Source organism: Xenopus tropicalis, chromosome 9 (assembly GCF_000004195.4).
Source record: "Xenopus tropicalis strain Nigerian chromosome 9, UCB_Xtro_10.0, whole genome shotgun sequence".
Lineage (NCBI taxonomy): Eukaryota > Metazoa > Chordata > Amphibia > Anura > Pipidae > Xenopus > Xenopus tropicalis.
This window is the reverse complement of record NC_030685.2, coordinates 73,715,097-73,729,661: the sequence shown is the minus strand read 5'-3', so window position 1 is coordinate 73,729,661 and position 14,565 is coordinate 73,715,097. Positions and strand designations below refer to the sequence as shown.

General features: G+C 41.1%; 1 protein-coding gene across 2 annotated transcripts in view; it reads right to left on the bottom strand.

The window, feature by feature from the left end:
- The window catches only part of ccdc148 (coiled-coil domain containing 148), a 91,345-nt gene that overhangs the window by 52,100 nt on the left and 24,680 nt on the right, over positions 1–14,565 (bottom strand). For both annotated transcript variants that reach the window (XM_004917688.4, XM_002933269.5), the window contains 2 exons: positions 12,552–12,610; positions 7,159–7,280 (listed from right to left, as the gene is read on the bottom strand). In XM_004917688.4, the coding sequence (XP_004917745.1) occupies positions 7,159–7,280; positions 12,552–12,606 (177 nt within the window). In that variant the 5' untranslated portion in view covers positions 12,607–12,610. The remainder of the gene's footprint in view (positions 1–7,158; positions 7,281–12,551; positions 12,611–14,565) is intronic.

The following is a 14,565-nucleotide window of genomic DNA, read 5'->3' as shown; positions in this document are numbered from 1 at the left end:
GTTTCAATCCATATAGGATCGTCATCAGGACAGTATGAATGCATACTGTAGTCAAAAAAGTATTTTCGCCAGCAGAAAATGTGCACATTTTGGCTTTACAAAAGCATTTTGTTACACAATATACCATATACAAATGGCACCAAATAAAAAGTAATCATTGAGAAGTGTCTTTTTAAAATCATTTTCTTTTAAAGAATGCTCTGACTGAACACACTTCTTGCCTTGCAATGCCTTATTACAGTATTAATAATAGCATCTGAACAAGTTTATTTGTAAAGTTCTCTACAAGAGCAAATATGCCAACAGCAACTTACATATAAAACAGATTGGCTGGGAAAATGTCTCTGTACAATAGGAATATTAATAGTGTTTGTCTGGGTAATGTGACAGATGTGAATACTGGCAGAATATTATTAAATCAGAAGAGGCCCGTAGGCTTGTCAAAACCAACTGAATCTACGGTTTCATCAACAATGCACCTTTGTTTGGGATAATCTGGCAGAAGACCCGAGGGGATTTCTTACCCTTGTGTGCTTTTGTTCCCAAGCACAGAGAGACAACTGGGCTTGCAAAGTAACTAGAGACCAGCTAGCTACTTGCCAGTAAGCTCAACAGTCATAATAGACAGTAAGCATTTGGTTCAGTTGCAGATATAAAACACTCAGGTGACAAAATGTGCACTTTGGCCCATCTGCCATAGGCCTGAAGCATGGTGCTAAATATTACATCAAACTATAGATCCCCATTATGTATACAAAGTAGAGTGATCCAGCCTGTTGCCATTTAGCTGCTGTTGAACTACAGGCTGAATCAGAACTAGGGAAGCTTGTTTGGGGATCTAATCAGGCTATACAGCTAAAATCTGATCATGTTGTAGGCCAAATTCAATTAATGTAATAATTCGCCCCCTCCAGGCCAAGGCCTGAACTTCCAGGCCAAGGAACGCATTCATGATCCAATGAGGTCCTTTGCTAACAGGATTATCTACCCAGCTCTATTGATATCCACCCATGTGCTGTTAGCCATTACTGAATAGGCAGCCAAATCCCACCCCTGTATTGGCAGCTTTATTTCTTAAACTCAAAAGTCTTACGCGGACAGAATTAAGCTGCTGTTCTGGCCACTTCAGATCAAGTCGGCAGCTTATCTGCTTGTGTATGGGCCGTGTCAGATGGTCTTTCTGATACACATCTGGCTTAAAATTGATCACATATCTATTAAAAATCCTGCAGGAACGACTATATTGTCTTACTGAGGTGGTCCTTTCTTGATGGCCTGCATTGCCATCAATTAAGATCCAATTTCGCCCAGCAGAGGGTGGCCGTATCAGGCAAAGATCTGGTTTGGTGAACTCAAAAAATGAGTGGATCTTAAGATGTCTGGCCACCTTTAAGCTGTAGCCTGTGGAAGTTACTTTACAAAATGCTCATTGTCCTTGTTGGTTTTAATGTGCCATGTCCCATCAATATAGTAAGTATATTGGGCAGATGCAGTGTACAGGTATGGGATCTGTTATCCAAAATCCCATTGTCCAGAGAGATCTGAATTATGGAAATATCATCTCCTATAGACTCCATTATAATCAAATAATTAAATTTTTTTAAATTATTTCCCTTTAACTTTGTAATAATAAAACAGTACCTGTACTTGATCCCAACTAAGATATAATTACCCCTTATTGGGGGCAGAACAGCCCTATTGGGTTTATTTCATGGTTAAATGATTCCCTTTTCTCTGTAATAATAAAACAGTACCTGTAATTGATCCCAACTAAGATATAATTACCCCTTATTGGGGGCAGAACAGTCCTATTGGGTTTATTTAATGGTTAAATGATTCCCTTTTCTCTGTAATAATAAAACAGTACCTGTACTTGATCCCAACTAAGATATAATTACCCCTTATTGGGGGCAGAACAGCCCTATTGGGTTTATTTAATGGTTAAATGATTCCCTTTTCTCTGTAATAATAAAACAGTACCTGTACTTGATCCCAACTAAGATATAATTACCCCTTATTGGGGGCAGAACAGCCCTATTGGGTTTATTTCATGGTTAAATGATTCCCTTTTCTCTGTAATAATAAAACAGTACCTGTACTTGATCCAAACTAAGATACAATAAATCGTTATTGGAGACAAAACAATCCTATTGGGTTTAATTAATGTTTAAATGATTTTTTAGTAGACTTAAGGTATGGAAATCCAAATTACAGAATGTACAGTGCTGCGGAATATGTTGGCGCTTTATAAATAAATGTTAATAGTAAAATGTTAATAATACAGAAAGGCCCCTTATCTGGAAAATCCCAGGTCCGGAGCATTCTGGGTAACAGGTCCTATACCTGTATTTGGCTGCACTTGTCATTTGCTATATATCATGCATGTATGCATAGGAAATGTTGTTTCCTAACAATTTTTGAACATGATTTCTAAATTGTACACTTAACTATATAGTGGCCCGTTGTACCTGTCTGGTTACAAAATACCACAATATAAAATCTGAAGCTGTCCCATGAACCACTCTCCTGCTCTGACTGTGAGTTGCATCTCATGACTAGAAATCATTAAAGTTTCACCAGCCCAAGCTCCTAAACCTCTTCCGTCAGCTCTTACCCAAATGAACTTGAAATCTGAACCATTTCCACCAGCAATATCCACATCTGCTCTGGCCTGGGTCCCAATGAATTTGTTGAAAGACACGATCCCAGCAGCTGCATTAACACAATGCAGATTTTGCTTTGTGCTCAGTACATATGTACATGTATCAAATATTAATTCAGTCCAAAGAAATAAACAAGAATGCGAATCTAAAGCAATACAGGGAATTTGCTGAGACTCACAAGCAAAATTTTTTTGACGTGCAAAAAACCTAAACTATTCTAAATGGTAATGTTGCTCCAGCTGAACTGCAACTCTCAGATACACATTTTTCTGCCCTGCCTCAATACAGACTTAGCATGCAGTTTAATATTCTCCAAGCTGCTTATGGGTATCTGGCTCTATTTACGTAAGGGTAAAGGAAGAAATGTTGGGGTAAAGGCCATACACAGGCAGATTGAAGTTGCTGATTTGACTCCTTCAGACTGATTCGGCAGCTTATCTGCTCGAGTATGGGGACCCCAGACGGGCCTCCCTGCCTGATACCTAGCTGTAAATTGACCATCACATCAGATGCTGAAGGCCAAACAATCTGATTATTTAGATCAGTGTTTTTCAACCTTTTTTGGGCAAAGGCACACTTGTTTCATGAAAAAAATCACGAGGCACACCACCATTAGAAAATGTTAAAAAATGTAACTCTGTGCCCAGCAGCAGTGCCCCCCTAGTACACTGGTGCCCAGCAGCAGTGCCCCCCTAGTACACTGGTGCCAAGAGCAGTGCCCCCCTAGTACATTGGTGCCCAGCAGCAGTGCCCCCCTAGTACATTGGTGCCAAGAGCAGTGCCCCCCTAGTACATTGGTGCCCAGCAGCAGTGCCCCCCTAGTACATTGGTGCCAAGAGCAGTGCCCCCCTAGTACACTGGTGCCCAGCAGCAGTGCCCCCCTAGTACATTGGTGCCAAGAGCAGTGCCCCCCTAGTACATTGGTGCCCAGCAGCAGTGCCCCCCAGTACATTGGTGCCAAGAGCCAGCCCCCCTAGTACATTGGTGCCCAGCAGCAGTGCCCCCATAAGTCAGTGTGCCCCGTGGCCCCCCCTAATACATTGGTGCCCAGCAGCATTTTACTCTTTGGCGGCTTCAGCAGCATCTTCCCCTCACGCGCGCCGCCTCTGCACTTCTGCCTACACGCGACCGCACACAGGCCCTTTTATAACGTTGCGCCCCGTGCGTACTGACGTCACCCGTACACACGGGGCGCAACCAATGACAGGGCCCGGATTTTTTTTTTAAAGTAAAAATTGCGGCCCTGCCTACGGCACACCAGGCCTCCGCGGAACAGTGGTTGAAAAACGCTGATTTAGATATCCACCACCTTAGGTGGGCATATTGGGGGAAAGATCTGCTCTTTTGGCAATCTTTTAAATTAGTGGATCTTATAGTGTATGCCCATCTTTAGGGTTCAACACAGTTTCTTCTGCAAAAATACAGATGTGGAAAGACCTCATATTCAAATGCCCAGATCCCAAGAATCCCGGATAGGAGATTCAATACCAGTACATTTTAGGGGTCATTTACAAGTGCCAGTGAACAAAGTGTATTTGTAGAATTGCCATGTTTTTTTCCCCACAATGCAGCACTTTTTCCCAGAATTCCAGTGCCGTTGCAATCACCAGGGAGAGCTGTGCCTGGCACACTTGTGCCCAAAGCAGACTTCTCTAAATCCAGTTCGGCAAGTGATGTGCGCACACTATTCTTTCAGTGGAATTGTGCTGCTGCGATTACAGCCTGGCCAATAGGGAACCCTGATGCAGAGGTGGTGATAGCTCCAGGGTTCTAGGACAGAGTAGCGCTGAGTACAACTATATGGAAATGCAAAGTGCGTCCTTTGACCCAAGGGAAAATTTCCATGATCGCAACTGAGGTAGCATAAATAACCCCTTTGAGAGCAAAGGGATGTGCCAGAGTTAAAGTACCATACATGCACTGATACGGTCATTTCACATGTCTTTACTCCCTGCTGTTTCAATGGTTTTGTGCCCAGTCGAACGGAATAATAAAAAGGTGGCCCTAATATGTGTGGCCCTTCTCATAAACTGCCCAGCCAACTGGCCTGTAGGCTGAGCATTCGGAGAGCAGACCAGATCAGTCTGTGTATGGTTGCATATAGGCAATAAAGCCTTATCGAAGTCCCTGACACCCCACACCTATTACACATTGTATAACAACTAAACCAATCTGCAATCTGCATCTCTCTGGTGGTGAAGAGTTAAACTCACCTTGTTGAATTATAGATTGTACAAACTAAAAATATGAATGTAGTATGGACTTTTAATCCCCTTGAGTAGGGCACAGATAGGTAATTAGCCAGTAGTACTCTTAGCCTAGCTTGCAACTGGCTTATTTAAGTTCTCAATTCCTGCCTTTTCTACTCACCAACCAGCACAACATACATTTATGTAAGAAAACAATCATATTTCAGTTACTTTTTTCCAAGCCAATTATGTTTTTCTTCATGACCTTGAAGCCGTGGATCCCAGGCATTACTGAATGTGCCAGAAATACATATGTACACAGCTATATACATTTTTCTTTTCAGGCAAGATAGACCTCTTGGAATACTAGAATGCTGTGCAATGTATCACAAGTGCTCCTGTCTAGCACCCACTACATAACTATCCTCGCAGTGCAGGTATGGAATCTGTTATCCAGAAAGCTCTGAATTACCACAAGGCATATCCCATAGACTCTATTTTAATCAAATAATTAAAAGATCTTAAGTAATAATAAAACAGTACCTGTACTTGATCCCAACTAAAATATAAATAATCCATATTGGAGAAGAAACAATCCTATTGTGTTTGTTTAACATTTAAATCATTTTTAGTGGGCTAAAGAGTCCAATTACAGAAAGACCCCAGGTCCCGGCATTCTGGATAAGGGGTCCCATACCTGTACTTATTGCCTTTGGCCTAAAATTCACCTTTATTCAATGGTGCTGACAACTAAACCCTTTCTAAACTGATTGAACTTCATCCAAGAGAGGCATAATAACCAGATTTAGTTGTGAACCATCCAGAACCATATAGTAAAGGTGATTTTTCTGTTTCATGGCAATGTATCCTCATGGAAGCGTGTATATCACTTTAGCTCAAAGGCCTCTTTGTCATAAATCACTTTAGCGCATAGGTCCATTCTAATTATTTTTATCCTCCCCGTTGAGTTCTTATTCAGTACAATAAAGATTCACGTTGCTGTAAAGCCAGGCAGAAAAGCAATAGGAAGAACAGTCACAGTAGCCAGCAGAAATGAAAGAACTTGCAAAAGATTGACTCTTTAGTTACCCCATCTTAAAAAAGATGCAGTTAGAAATGGGGGGCAGGGGTGCCACAATGAGTGGATTCTGCCACTATAGGTGTTTTGCACCTTTACATCAACTTTTAGTATGATATTGTAGAGGATGCTATTCTGAGGCAATTTGCAACTGATTTGTGTTTTTTTTAGCTTTCTGTTCAGCAGCTCTCCAGTTTGGAATATCAGCAGCTATCTGGTTGCTAGGGTCCAATTCAACCGAGCAACCAGGCAGTGATTTAAAAGAGAGATAGGAATATCAACAGATGAGGACCTAAATAAAAAGATAAGTAATAAAAATGAACAATAACAATAAAACTGTAGTTTCAAAAAGCAATAGTTTTTTTGGCTTCCAGGGTAAGTGAACTGCATTCAAAAGCTCGAAAGAGTCAGAAGAAGAAAGCAAATAATGAAATACTATACCAAAAGAAGTGGCTAATTATAGGTCATTCTATAACATACTAAAAGTTAACCTGAAGGTGAACCTCCCCTTCAAGTTTTTTGAAAAGTAAACATAATTACAAGCAGCTTTGCAATATGCATAAATTAAAATATATGCTTCTTAATGTAATAATATGGTTTGGAACAGTTCCCTAAGCCCCGCCCCCTGTTCTCCTGCTGATCTGGCTGACTACTTTGAGACTCAAATAAAACAGTAGTTGACTGCCCTCAGCCTGCATTCTTCAAATCCCACAATTCCCTGCACATGTGATGTCAATAAGGAAAGGAACATCACAGTGCAATGCATTGTGGGTTATGTAGTTCCTGCATGCTGTCTGTAAGCTGTGAAGAAGTTGTTACAATTTGTAACACCAATGTTTTAGTCCCTCCTCCCCTGCCATGATTTTAAATGATGCAGAAAAGGAAGAACTATTTTGCAACTGGATTTCAGCATACAAAAATGGTATTTATTCATACTTTTTGAAGGAACAGATAACAGTGATAGGTATATTGGGGGTTTCTGTGTTGTGTGGGGCCCTTTAACAAAATTTAGTTCAAAAGCTACAGTTCCTCTTTAAGGTTACAGCAGCTGAAAGGGCTTTAAGTGGGTATCGGTGAAACAATATATTTCTTTATCCTGGGTAGCAGAACTAACACAATAATCACTGTACAGTTCCCTTATTAAGTAATAATGTAACCTGTAGCATAAGGTGCTGGGGTATTTCATATGGTCCAACTGTGCCAGCAGCCTGCAAACAGAGAAACCCACCTTAATCTGTATATTAGCAGAGGCCAGTTTCTTGGCTTCTGTTTCTGCACGTAACTGCTGATAGTCAACAGGTTTATATTTGGAGCTGCCAATTCCATTCTTCATCCGAATAACCAAGTCACCTAAGACAAGGAAAAAGAAACATTACAACTCAGAAGGATCTATAATGAGTTTCTTAAATGCACGGACCAAAGCAATGGTTTGGGGGGGGGGGGGTAAGCAGCCTGAGGGATAAAGATGGATAAAAATTTTAATAAATGGTGCCCTAAATACTACTGGCAGCCAAGCCTGAAGGTCAGTTTGGGCAAGATAAGTACATAAAGCACTAAATTTGATATTCTTGGAAATGAAAGGGCCCTGTTTGCATATCAGTAACCTTGTCTATAAGAAAAGAAGAGCCCTGACTATGTGCTGGGACACAAAGGCGCTTAAAAAAAAAGCTTGAACATTTCTGATCTTGATGCTTGAAGTTTCATTGATTTTAACATTTCTAAATAAAAGCTGCGATTCATCTGTACAAGGTAAACAAATACAAAACGAATTGGCAATTTACTTAGCATCTCTCCAATATTCTGCCTTTATATAAACTGCACAGTTATTAGAAGAGAGAAGTTGCCTAATCCCTGTAACTGATAATAGAGGACTGATGTGCCCTGCAGTCGCTCGGTGCAGCCCCCTGCCCAACACACAGGGAATTGGCAACATAATGGTGCAATTGTTGTAGGGATGAAAACCCCACCTACTCCCCCCAGGATCATTGATATTGAAGAGAATCTCTGCCACAGAGCTAGTCTTAGAGCAGGGCGAAGATGGCAATTGGATCCCAGCATCTGAGAGGGTCACCAATGAGTTTTGGGTAAATACATAGGCCTTCAACATGGCAAAGGCAGTCTGAGCATCCACTTAGCATCCAGCCCCATAAGGAGAAATGTATATCCATGCATAATGTCCAGGACTCAGTGTTATGCCAAAGATTTTATCAAGATTCCTTGTGGTGAAAGGAACTGGGATTGAAGGAGAAGGAAAGGCTAGTAAATAGTTAATCTCAAGCTGCAGGCATACCTTCAGTTCTCTCAATAGTGCCCTTAAGTCTCCCTATATTTCACCTGTTCAGATGATCAGAAGCCAAAGAGGAAGAAAAAACGCTGAGTTGTGTAAAGAAAGTTCCCATAATGCCTCACTCCTGCACAGACATGCAGACCAAACTGAACATGCTCAGTTAGTTAGACTATGGGGCACATTTACTTATCCATGAACGCTCCGAGCGTTCGTTCAATTGGTCCAATCGTATTTTTCGCAACTTTTTCGTACCTTGCGCAACTTATTTGACGCTTGCGCGACTCTTTTGCACCTTGCGCAACTTTCGTATTTTTAGCGCAAAAAAACTGTTTGCAATCGTTCGGTACAAAAATTTTGTGACTTTCGGATCGTCAATACGATATTATCGTGACTAATACAATTTTTTCGTAAGCATTTTTGTGATATTTGCGATCTTCAGAAATTTTCGTATCCAATCCGATTATATCCCATTCCCGATTCGAACTCGTGTTTTGATAAATCTGCCCCTATGAGTCAGCTTCCTACTGATTGGCTCAGATCCAGATTCCTAAGTGGGGGGAGTGAGTTCTTAGCATTCTTGAGGGAGCGGGGAGCAGGAGAGGGGAAGAGAGCGGAGAGCTGCATGTCTCTGGAACAGGATTTACAGACACAACAAATCTTTTGACAGAAAAGTCAGTGCAGCGTTTCTGTGAGTGCTTATGGCTGTATTTACATAGACCTTTCTGATAAAGCTTACTTAGTTTTTACCTTTCTTTCTCCTTTAAACCAGCTGAATCCAAATGCATTAATTGATTTTCCTGAAAAAGTGCAATTTAATGGCTCAAAACCACATAAATGAAGTCTTTTAATTGTGTGGTTTTAAGTAAATATATTACAATTTCTCACCTTTCATAGCTTCAGTGAGCGGCAATACCATTTTTGTTTCACACAGAAGAAACGGTACAGCAAAGGTGTTGCATCTGGGGGCAAATGTGGGTGAAATTGGTTGTACATGCAAGGCAACACAGCTAGCGCGGATCAGTTAACTCCGAATGAGGAGACTGCAACTATCAGTCTGGGGGATTTGCTACTCTCTTCTGCCTCATTCCAACCTGGAATTGAAAATGCTGTCAGCAGCAGCAGTCAGAAAGCAACCTAAAATCTACATTTCTGGGTTTCTTTTGAATCTACACCTCTCTCTATGGGTCATTTGTGACTGCAAGGTAGGGATGCACTAAATCCAGGATTCAGTTTGGGATTCGGCCAAGATTAGGCCTTAACATCATGTGACTTTTTGTCACATAAACATGGAAGTTGTTCTGCGCAGTTCTCTCCTCTCTCCCCTCTCCTGCTCCCCCTTCCTTAAGCAGTGTCGGACTGGAACCCCAGGGGCCCACCAGAAAATCTTTGGCCATAGGCCCAAAATATTATTCCTCCTTTCCTCACCCAACCTCTTTATTCTCCTATTATTTTTAATTACATGCTAGCATCTATTCTTCCATCTATTTCTCCTCTTTGTTCCCATTCATAAATAGGGAATGACCATGAAGCAGGGCAAATGGTTAAGAGCAGGAGGGCCCACTGACACCTGGGCCCACCAGGAGTTTTCCTGGTATCCTGGTAGGCCAGTCCGACACTGTCCTTAAGAATTCATAAAACTCACTCCCCTCACCCTTAGGAATGTGTGATCTGCGCTAAACTGCAGCAGGAAGCTATGAACACCAAGCTAAAATGGCAGCTGCAATTAGAGAAAGCTTCTAGGGCTCTTTACTCAGGTATAGTAAAGTTTTCTGCAGAATAAATATAGTGTTCTAGGTGGCACTAATGTGGCGAATCTATTGGCAGTAAAATGTCAAAATGACTTTCCTTCTCCTTTAATCCACAGATTGAAACGAAAATGAAATGACTGGAAAAAACACACAATTGATAAAAAAAAGTCATTTTATGTCAGCATTTCCTTTTTCTAGTTGTTTATGCGTCTCGAGCCGGGCCTGGGACTGGTGATGGCCAGGTGATGACCCGCCCGCTAAAAGCTGCTGCTTTCCCATAAATGTATTCAGATCAATGCCACTTACACTGCAGATAAATATGGGTTTCAGTGGGTTTACTCTTAACCTTAATGATTTGCTTGCAAAGTTACACAGCATGTTCGGCTCGAGATTGCCAGGCAGCCCGACTGCAAGGAGAGATCATTACAGGGCTATCTTATTTTCTGCTTTCTCCGTTGCAAGCCAGTATATGAAGGACGTGTGCCAAGGAAGGTGGATTATATTCAAAGGGAAGTGTAACATTATTATATACTTGCTGCAAATTTCGATCCGCTTGCCAGCGGGCTTAAAAGATGGTTCTTCAATGAGCTTTAGCAGTAAATCAATAGCGCTCAATCCATCTTGCCAAAAAAATCTCAAAGCTAAACACTTTATACAGGGAGAATTTTCTATGCATACTCTAATACAATTTTCCTAAATCCCCGGTGCCTATTTTAACCTCACTTGTGCCTTTTCTCTCTACAGAAAATGAATTAAAGCTGTTTTTCCTTGTCTTTTTTTTTTGGAAAAATAAGCTTGTGAAGTGTGATCCGCGGTGCTTGTTTTGTTTAGAGGCAGCACGCAGGCCTCTTGGAGAGCGGAATGAGAGAACGCCAGATACGCGGATAGCCATTTCCTTCCATGTGATTTAAATGCTGGCCCCAGTGATATGTTTAATAGATTTCTGTAAATAATTAGGAACAGCAAATGGATGAGGGTGACCGGGACATGAACCGCGCTAGATCTAAGCGATTGTTTTTTTATAAGAACACATTTGTCGGAGCAACTTCTAAAGCAGGGGTTTATTTAAAGATATTTTATTTGCGACTTGATTGTAAAAAGGTAAAAATAAAATGTGTTAAAGGTTATTAAAAGTACATATAGTCCTCACTTTTTCTTTAACATAACTAAGATTATTCAGAATCATTAAAGGGGAAGCTAACCTTATGTCATGTTAAATTTTTCTAGGAATACATAGCACCAAAACACAAGGAATAATACCGTAAGTTATATTTCTGAATACACATTTAGCAGTGATATTGACACTAAATGAGTTCTCATTGGGGTTTAGTGTTATCTAACCTATGGCCCCTGGTTGAGTATTAAATCCGGTCCAATCTGGTCAAATAACACTAATCCTTTTCTTTGGCTTACAGGAGATCTAAATGAATCTAAATTAAACCCCTGTTACTTTCAGATTGGACAGCAAGCAATTCAGTTGCCAAAGGGGAGGAATCAGCAAGTCAATGTCTTTAATATTCTATAATGGTTTCTCCAAACTTGCCCCCAAGAAGGCTCTAGATGCCGGAGTAAATCTGTGCCAGTTTAACACAAATGGGGGAGCAGGATAAGTAGAGGCAGACTGAGACTGGCAATCTGGATTCTGGCAAATGCTAGAGGGGCTGCTGTAAGATGCCATAGACAGTCACTATTTATTGGGCCAGTGGGGGGGCTGTTTGGGCCTCTGTGTACTTGGAATACCAGGGCCTATTTTGAATCCTAGTCCAGACCGGAGAAGAAGCGAAAGAAATCACAATGCCCTGTGCATTAGCTTTATCATTTCATTATCATTGGCTTTGTTGCACTCTTATGGGTGCCCCAACTCATGGTTCTGAAGAGCAGCTAAAGAAGTAGAAATTAAATGTAGAGTATAGAAGGTAAAGCAATATGGTAACAGCAACTGTCTCACCCTTTAGTTCTAGTTCAAAAACAGCTAAAGGTCAGTAAGTAATACATCCAACTGCTCATAAAATGGGAACCCTCTAATGCCTGTATTGTCCCCCTGATCTAAAAACAACCTTGTTTGTATTTCTGTATATACACAGGCAAACTCAGAGATAGCGGCACAAAGGAATAACACACAGCACAAACATTTAAATTTGCCACGCGTACATTTTTTTGCCCATTTTTTTCTTCCGCTGAAACTTACGTAAAACAATGCTGTAAAATAAGGTGTTTGGACGCCAAAATGATGTTTTTTTCATTGAATTTCATTTTACACTGCATAATAAATAGGCCCCAAAGTATGAATGAGAGGGACTTGCATGTAACTGTCAGACACTGGCCCCAAAGCAAAATCTTTTACACCCCCTTTATTCTCCAAGAGTGATTATCTATCTGTGAAATATATATGCTGTAAGTGGGAAGCAGTCAGCACTATCATATTGTGGACCCCCTCCAGTAGTTTGGTTGTCTGTCTCTTTTGTCATACCCGGAACTAACAATTAGACAGTAGGGATCGATTACTACTGCCCCAGGAGCTACTGCATGGGCAGCCTGTACTTTACCCCTGCCCTGGCGTTGTACGTAAGGCCAAGTATTTCTTACTTATGTCTTTAGTCCTGTGCACTGGTGCAAAGGCTCTCACATCTCTCCCCATCATGGCTCTGCAAGAGAACAGAAAAGCAGAAGGTAAGTGTGGATGAAACAATAACTTACTTAATTACTTTCTTATTTCATGTAGAGTGCAACATTGTCCTTAGCATTGGTGGGTAAAATAGTCCCTATTCAGCCTGAAGCCCTCCAGCTGTTGTTGAACTTTAAAGAAATACTGTCATGTGAAAACATATTTTTCAAAACCCATCAGTTAATAGAGCTCCTCCAGCAGAATCCTGCATTGGAATCTGTTTTTCAAAAATGCAAACAGATTATTTTTATATTTCACATGGGGCTAGCCATATTCTTCATTTCCCAGGGTGCCACAAACATGTGACCTGTGGTCTGATAAACTCCAGTCACACTTTACTGCTGCGCTGCAAGTTGGAGTGATATCTCCCCCTCCCAGCTGCCGATCAGCAGAACAATAGGAAGGGAGCAAGATAGCAGATCCCAGTAAGAAACAGAATCACACTCAATAGTAAGAAATCCAAGTCTGGATTTGGACTCTTCCATGGCAGTAAGAGAAACAATAGGTTACCAGAAAGGAGTTCTAATGTGTAGCGCTGGCTCCTTCTGAAAGCTCAGACTCAGGCACAATGCACTGAGATGGTGCCTACACACCAATATTACAGCGAAAAATAAAATAATAATTTGTTGGTATGTTAACAGTGTAATTTAGAAATAAAAAGTATATAATAAAAATCATGACAGAATACCTATATTCACCAGTGTGCAGGCTGAACATAAATGATATAAAGTCTTTCTGACACTATCTTGCAATCTTATACCCATTACAAATTATTTTCAACCTCTTCCCCTGATACCACCTTGCCCGATTTACCCCACCATTTTACCTTACTTACATACTATCCCACTGCAGCCCATACTGTGCCCCTAAGGCTGATGCCACATGGGGCTGATTCCTGGCCTGTGGAAGAACGCAGGTTGAGAATCAGCCCCTCCACTGGCATCATCCTCCTACCTTGCCAGCATCTGGAACCATTGTGTCGACCCGGGGTAAGGCATACGCAGTGGATATCAGTGAAGAAATATGAACTTTTGTGTTACTTTGCTGATATCTGCCGCGTGTGCCTGCGCCTGGGTTGACACAATGGTTCAGAGTGCAGGCAACGTAGGAGGCTGATTCCAGAAGAGAGGTTCGTAGGCAGAGAATCAGCCTCGTGGGGTATCAGCCTACAGACGGCTCTGCTACAGAGTGAACGTACAGGGTATTAGAAAGTATGTTAAATTAAATCATTGACCAAAGAAGCAAATGTTCCGTTCCCCACTAGCTGCCAATTTCCCTTTTCCTTTAGCTGTAATTTGGTCAGATTTTCTAGGCCGATATAAATTATGCTTATTAAATTGTCACTCTCACAAAGAATTAATGGAATGAGGTGCTTAGAATTTCCTGACAGCCGTAACCTGAATACAGTTTGGTATTGTTGGAAATATATTGCTTCTTAAGGAGACATGCACTTTTTCTATTGCAAATGTAATAATAATGTCCATCAAGTCCAACAATAATGGTGCTGCTGACTAAAATAATTCTGATGCCTTTCCATCAACCCAACTTCTCTGATTATGTAAAGCCACTAACTGTTATTCAGGTAACAGACGTTTAGGCTGAAGACACACGGGGCGTTTAGTTGGCGTGACTTTTAAAAAATTTGTGGTGACTATTCTGCACAGCGAAAACTCGTCAGTGTTTAGTCGTGGTGACTTCTATTATAGCCTATGGAAGAAAAGTTGCTGCGATTAGTCGCTGCGACAGACTTACTTAAAAGTCACAGCGACTAATCGCCCCGTGTGTCTTTGCCCTTAGGGTGAAGACACACAGAACTGCTAGTAGCAGCTACTTGTCACGGCTACAAAACAATACTGATCATTTACTGATAATTGTCTCTATGTGTGTTTTAGAAGAGGCAATTCTCTGGCAATTTTCTGGCAAGGCAATATCTGC